Here is a 7,500-nt window from a genome sequence, read left to right as displayed (position 1 = left end):
GCTTAAACACGTCAAAGAAGGTATGGACTCTTTAAGACACACATAATATTGCATTGTAATGAACATTTGTTCACATTGAACTTTCTTTTTGTTTCATGTGAGCCTGAAAAAAATTGGTGAAGTACAGGGAAATTAATTACTTCTGTGCACTATCAATGTTTTTTGTCAAGTATGTAAACGGAATAATTACGTATCAGTAACATCTAATATGGAAGAGACTAGAGCTGTACATTTCTATTATCATCCATGCTCTTATACAACCCAAATATGCAATGATGGTTGAATAATTTATTAAGAAAGAAAAAAAAGAACAACAAAAATTTGAGCGATTATAGGGAGCAATATCCACTAAATGTGCTCAATGTGCTTTACAAGGGTTCCACAGCCAACAGCAACACTTAACATAAAGCACGAGACATAATGCCTGTTAAGTGATATTACATTTTTTTTTTGGATATAAACAACACTATTAACGACCAGGTACTCATTTTAAACCTGAGTACAGTGAGACAATGTGGGCAAAGAACCTTTTCCAAGGACTCAACTATGCGGCACTCAGAACAGGTCGCAAACCCAGGACCTTCCGATCCAAAGACAAGTGCCATACCCCTAGATCACATCTTAAGCACAATAGAATTTCATCACATCTTTCTTCCACAGCTTCCACTGGTCTTCTGATCCACTGCATTTCGGGTTGGGACCGCACTCCACTCTTTGTGTCATTGTTAAGGTTATCATTGTGGGCAGATGGCCTGATACACAATTCACTGAAACCTACAGAAATGTTGTATCTTACCCTAGGATATGACTGGTACCTCTTTGGGTAGGTGTTGATTACCATGTCATGACTTATTAATCTTCGTACAGCAAACTGATTTTTTTTTTACAAATCATGATTTCTCCTATAATCTATATGATTATAGCTGAATACCCAACCGTTCTTACAGCATTGTATTGTATCATCATCATCATCATCATCATCATCATCATCATCATCATCATCATCACCATCATCATCATCATCATCATCATCATCATCATCATCATCATCACTCAGCATCATCATCATCAGCAGTTTATTATATTATTTATTATTATTATTTATTATATATATTATTATTATTATTATTATATTATTATTATTATTATTATTATTATTATTAAAAAATCACATCTTGTCAACAAAATGTCATTTCAATACTGGAAACTATGTCCATGCACAGCTTTCAAAGGTTCTATAGCTATTTCAAAAGTTGATAGAACGCTTCCAGTCTCATAAAATATACTTTAAGCGTTCTTTATTTAGATGTCACATGATATCAAAAGAAATATACATTTATATTTTGTTTTCCATCGTTTCTTTCTTTCTTTTTCTCGATGGGGATCCTGACCTCCCATAGCGGGCAGGGATGTACATACTGTGTCTTCTATCCCCTTATATATGTTTTCCAACATGCTTTCTGTCTTTGTCTTGGTATGGGATTGCTTGGTTTTGTCCCAACCCTGGCCCGAGTCCTTGGCTGGGAGGGAAACAGTCAAATGCATAGTTATTGTTTTGGGAGATGATATTTTTTTTCTCTCTCTGTTATGTATTATTATATTTGTTATTTTTATTGTATAATGAAATGTAAGCATTTGAGTGTATTCCTCTTTGTTGGATCTTGTGCTTGTGTCTTGGTGAGACTTATAGGTGATATCAGACTAAGTACATTGATGGTATGCTCTTGGAATCTACATCTGATCCCTATTTGTTCCCAATTCCCCTTTGTCTTACTCTCTCTCTCTCTCTTGGATGCTTTAATTGTAATTCTAGAACTTTCGACTATCCCATTTTCTTCCTTTTTACTGGCGCTGATATGACCTTAATGTGTTGCAAGCGCCGTAAAACCCTTAAAAACAAAACAAAATTTCTTTCTTTTTATTTTTCAGTCATGACTTACCTGACAGGCTTAACAACGATGAAGAGGTAGGTTTTGAAGGATAGAATTCAATTGTTAATGTCTGTTTCATGTCTTGTATATTGGAGTGAACTCAAGCGTCCTTTCTTTTAGTGAATTATGAAAAGATTGACCAAAAATAAAAAATGTCATTTTGTTTTTTTTTTAAAACTTGAGCTTTTATATAGCGCAATATACACTAGATGTGCTTAAAGCGCTTTACAAGGGGTCCCTAGCCAACAGCAATACTTAACATGTAGGACGAGACATGACGCCTTGACAGAGACAATGCTTTTCACAGCTAGGTTCTCATTTTACACCTGAGTATGGTGAGAGAATGTGAGTAAAAGTGCCTTTTCCAAGAATGCAACTATGCACCGCTCAGATTGGGACTCGAACCCTGGTCCTTTTGATTCGAAGGTGAGTGTCTTTCCACTAGACCACCTAGACATACAAGTTAACAACATTGAGCAATGTTGATCAGGGACTGTGTCTTTGGGTTAGACAATGTATACACTTTACCTCATTCCACTCGGGTGGGTGTGAATCTGATCATGTTTGTGGGAAATGAGGGAATATTGTAAGATTGCTAGTACTAAAGGAGGGCTTCTAACAGGCAACTTGTATGACACAAAATGGAAATTATGCTGCGCATTTCTCATTTATCATTATCAATTGTTACTGTCAGTTTAACTCTAAAAATATTGGGATAAATTCCGCCTCCTCTGACCCAATGACTTTTTATTTTTTTTTTTGTTGCTTTTTTTTTGTCACAGATTAATTTTTGCCAAATGTAATACCTGGCCCCCCAGGAAAACGCGACCGATGCAGCCGCGCTGCGGCCGCATAATTTGCCACTTACCGCAATGCGGCCGCATAATTCACCTTTTACCGCATAATTATGCAATATATGTTTTTTAGCGTGAATTTATGACCATTGTATGAAGAAAAATGAAACCGAAAAAGTCCGACGATGTTCCCAAATACGTGACAGTGACTTCCATTTAACTTTAAAGGGAGGCTATTCCAATTCCAAGCAGGGTTGCCAATTTGGCAGATTTTCTGCCAAATGTCCTTTTTTGGCAGAATTTGAAGTCGTCTGGCAGAGAAAAATCGGTTTGGCAGTTTGGCAGATTTTATTTTCCGAGGCCTAGGGATGAATGTATAGGTCTACTCCACGTTTTCCATGGCAATTTTTATGTATTATTGATTTTTTTTAACGTGGGAAATGAAAAAAAAAATTATGACATCGGCCTGGAGAATTTTTTGTTTAACAAAACTGATGAGTTTTCAAAGGGGGTACTATAAATATTACGGTTTGGCAGTTTTTTGTGGTATTTGGCAGATTTTTAAAATCCAGTTGGCAGAATGCCTGAAATTAATCTGGCAACCCTGATTCCAAGTGTACGATTTGATTTGTCTTCTTGAGATCTACCCTGCTAAGCTGCTCCTGTCTCCACCTTCGGATCAACTTGAGAGCCTCACAAAGCTGAAAACTGTACCGAGGAGGAGATCAAGAGGTACACCCGGCAGCTTGGGCCCCTCGCGGTGAAGAACTCCATCACCTCTTCTGTTGACGCGCCACATTGTTGGCAGTCCATTTCTGATGAAGTGCCAGCTTTGGCTGCTTGTGCCAAGTGGTACATACATATACACCACGATCAACAGCGCTGATGCTGAGCGCAGTTTTTCTGTTTACAATCTGATATTGTCAGACAGGCGCAGGAGTCTTAGCACATCGTCTCTGCGACATCGAGCTTTTCTGTGCTACAACAAAAAAATTAAGTTTTGAATTTGCGTTGTAGTTCTTTAATTTTGAATTGGTTAAATAATGTAAATAAAGCAATGGAAAAATTTAGACAGCTATTTATTAATTTTTTCTTGTTTTGCATAATTTGTAATTTCCCTTGCATAATTTGCCTTTTTCCCCCACATAATTTGCAATTTCTCTCGCATAATTTGGGATATTTTTTTGCATATTTCCGGGGGGCCAGTAATACATTACTTTAGTATCCAGTTATTGTATGTTCGACAGAGAAGCCAGAGAGTTAGAGGCTGAACTGATACTGATTAAACCCACTTGGAAGAAATGAAAAGAATGTTGCAGAAAATACATTTTAAAAACCCAACCTTCATACAGTTTGCTTTATCAACAAAAATGTCGGATCGGTTTGAAAGCGGATAAATATTTGATACATTTCTATTGGTTTCAGGAAGACAGCATTGTGTCACAAAAAATTAATTTGATAAAACAGTTTTAAATTTAAATACTTGGTCACTTCTGTCATTTCGTATTGCAGGTGATGTTCTTTTGTTTTAAAGTTTTAAAAGAAATTGCATCGGAGTCTTTCTCTTTAATTACAAGGTGAGTTTTTATTTAATAAATATCACTATTTGAAGATTCAGTACTCAATAAATCAAGCATTTGGAGATTCAATACTCAATAAATCAAGCATTTGGAGATTCAATACCCAAAGAATCAAGCATTTGGAGATTCAATACTCAATGAATCAAGCATTTGGAGATTCAATACTCTATGAATCAAGCATTTGAAGATTCAATACTCTATGAATCAAGCATTTGAAGATTCAATACTCAATGAATCAAGCATTTGGAGATTCAATACTCAATGAATCAAGCATTTGGAGATTGAATACTCAATGAATCAAGCATTTGAAGATTCAATACTCAATGAATCAAGCATTTGGAGATTCAATACTCAATGAATCAAGCATTTGGAGATTCAATACTCAATGAATCAAGCATTATAAGATGAAAATCATAGATTTGCGCTAAATAGAGTGGATTGTTAGGTTATTTTTACATTTATTTACTTATTTTTCATTTGTTTTTATTGATTCTTAATGTGCTTATTGATTTATGTATTTCTTTCCTTTTTTAGATACAGTTCCTCTTTCTTTCTTTATACATGTATTTATCTATCACTCTATTTATCCGATAGGTTATGAATTCCTATACAAATTCCTATATAAATAAACCGATAAATTATACTTACAATGACCCTCTTTGTTTTATATATATATATATATATATATATATATATATATATATATATATATATATATATATATATATATATATATGAGCCAAGGTCAAAAGGTGCCAATTTTTTTTCTCAAAATAAAAGTGACATAATAGTCCATTCATGTTTCTATATGTGTAGCAAAAACCCTTTACTTCATGAATCAAAGGCCCTTTAGATAACTTTAAGGTCTAACGCAGCATAATATCGTCAACAATACCTATAGGTTGCTGGTGTCACCTGTGACCGGTGACACCAAAATGAGACAAAAAACTCAATAACCAAATGATTTTTGTTGAGTATCAAACTTTATTTAGTAAGTTATAGACAAAAAGACACAATCAACAACAATCATAGTACAATAATAATACCAACTATTGGAGAAAATGTTGCTTTTTGTTGTCATCGGTCACAAGCAACATAGAATGCAAATATATTATTTCATAAAAATATTTGTGCATTAACAACAACAACAATATTGCATATGCTTATTACCAGCAATGTTCAGAAACTTTTGGATTAAAATGTTGGGAAATAATGTGACCAAAGCATATCTTATTTAGCGACATTGTGTCACTTGTGACATTAGACCGATGAGACCATTACTTATGTCACAAGCAATACCAAATTGCAATTTCGACAATAAATCATTAATTTCAGTCAAACCAGTGTAATAACCACAGTTAAATATGGAATTTAATATATTTCAGAAACCAAAGACTTCAAAAATAGAAATATACATGGAAATTAGAGCATCTGAATGTGACTTGTGACATAAGACCGGTGACACCATTACTTATGTCACAAGCAACACCAAATCACACTTTCGTCCATAATACATCATTATTTTCAGTCAAAAAAGCACAATAACCTATTCTAAAATGAAATTCGATAAGATTTTAAGAGACTAAATACTTGCAATTTGGAAATATGCTTAGATATTAGTAATACTATTGTTGCTATTACTTTGGTCAAAATCGGCACTAGAACGCAATTTTGCCTCAATAAATCAAGAATAGCAACTGAACACATGTAATATAGCCTGTTAAAATGTAATTCAATGCCATTTCAAGCTTTGAAGAACATGAAAACAGAAATACATTAGAAACTTCAAACTTAAGTGTCACCTGTGACATTTTAACCAATGACACCAATGATCACAAAAAGTACCAGAAGTCAAACAAACATTAGATAATTATCAGCCATGGTAATGAAGTCATGTAACCATACCGTAACATCCGCCCTACTGCTCAAATCTGCTAGTTTGTAGTAATTTAGTGTGTTAATAGTAAATCAAATCAAATTTCTTGACAACCCTTCTTTTATCTGGATTCGTCAAAAGCTTGAGTTTTGTCTTTTTCTTGATTGATACAACCCTGAAACATAAAAAAATTTGAATTACAAGGAAATAATTAGTTGTGTCAAAATCAGTCTTATGTGAGATGTCATAATATCATATTTGTAAATAGAATAACAGCTGAAAACATAATTTTTTGGTGGCACTTTGTAATATCCAATATCAAGTGTTGCTTGTGACAATGTAAAATAGCGATGACACCAAAGTTCAACTTACCTTTTCTGCCTGGAGCCACGCTGGAAAGGCAAATGAAAGTGCTGCACTTCAAAGACTGGTAAGAAGGGTGGATCAAAATTGCGAATCGCCATTTAACGAAACAAACTTCCACGTGTTCACGCATGCCGTGTTGCTTGTGACAAATGACACCAAAACCAATAAACCTCAATATCGGCAAAACGGTATACATTTACTCCAAGATTTGAATTCAGATAGTAAATATATCCTTTTTTCTCATAATAAAAGATTTTATAAACATTAAAAATGAGCTTTAAAGTTTCGTGTCGAGTCTTAGTATTGTGCAGTGTTTGATGACACCAAAGGTCACAAGCAACACCAACTTTTTAAGAACTCTATATGAAACTTAATCAGATATGTAATATACTGCAATTGCGTTTAAAAGTAAATTTTGACTTTATACTATTAGTCAAATTTAAATCACGTGAGCTAAAACATCACATTTAATTTCTACATGATTTCTAAAAAGGTGATGCGTTGACCTCGTTGTAAGCACATGCCAAACAGCATTCAAATTTGACTTTCAAGTTGTTTATTTCATATTCTGTTGAACAGAGTATGTTGAGCTATCTAATTTTATCTCTTCTTCATATTATCAATTGATTACAAGCATTAACCCAATGAAAACAGCCCATAATTAAGTAAAAATCAAATTTTCTTAACACTGGTATCAGGCGGGCACCTTTTGACCTTGGCTCATATATATATATATATAACTCTCTCTCTCTCTCTCTCTCTCTCTCTCTCTCTCTCTCTCTCTCTCTCTCTCTCTCTCCAGACCACAGCATAGAGTTGGTTCTGTAAAGCCCTCATCCCCGTTGACTAAAGGATATAGTACTCCAGAAAGAAGACATTCACAGTCATCATCCCCTTCAGCACAGCAGCAGCAACAACAACAACAACAGCATCACCATCATTGCCATCAACAA

At 34.3% G+C, this 7,500-nt stretch overlaps 1 protein-coding gene across 1 annotated transcript in view; it reads left to right on the top strand.

The window, feature by feature from the left end:
- The window catches only part of LOC144975289 (uncharacterized), a 35,555-nt gene that overhangs the window by 11,628 nt on the left and 16,427 nt on the right, over positions 1 to 7,500 (top strand). The window contains exons 11-15 of the mRNA XM_078919235.1: positions 1 to 20; positions 661 to 823; positions 1,930 to 1,966; positions 4,238 to 4,302; positions 7,350 to 7,500. The exon at positions 1 to 20 is cut by the window's left edge and continues 44 nt beyond it; the exon at positions 7,350 to 7,500 is cut by the window's right edge and continues 61 nt beyond it. Of these exons, the coding sequence (XP_078775361.1) occupies positions 1 to 20; positions 661 to 823; positions 1,930 to 1,966; positions 4,238 to 4,302; positions 7,350 to 7,500 (436 nt within the window). The remainder of the gene's footprint in view (positions 21 to 660; positions 824 to 1,929; positions 1,967 to 4,237; positions 4,303 to 7,349) is intronic.

Source organism: Berghia stephanieae, chromosome 6, assembly GCF_034508935.2.
Source record: "Berghia stephanieae isolate SIO BIC M18660-M18661 chromosome 6, UCSD_Bste_1.3, whole genome shotgun sequence".
In the NCBI taxonomy this organism is placed as follows: domain Eukaryota; kingdom Metazoa; phylum Mollusca; class Gastropoda; order Nudibranchia; family Aeolidiidae; genus Berghia; species Berghia stephanieae.
The sequence above is the reverse complement of the archived record's forward strand: the minus strand, read 5'-3'. Positions and strand labels throughout refer to the sequence as shown.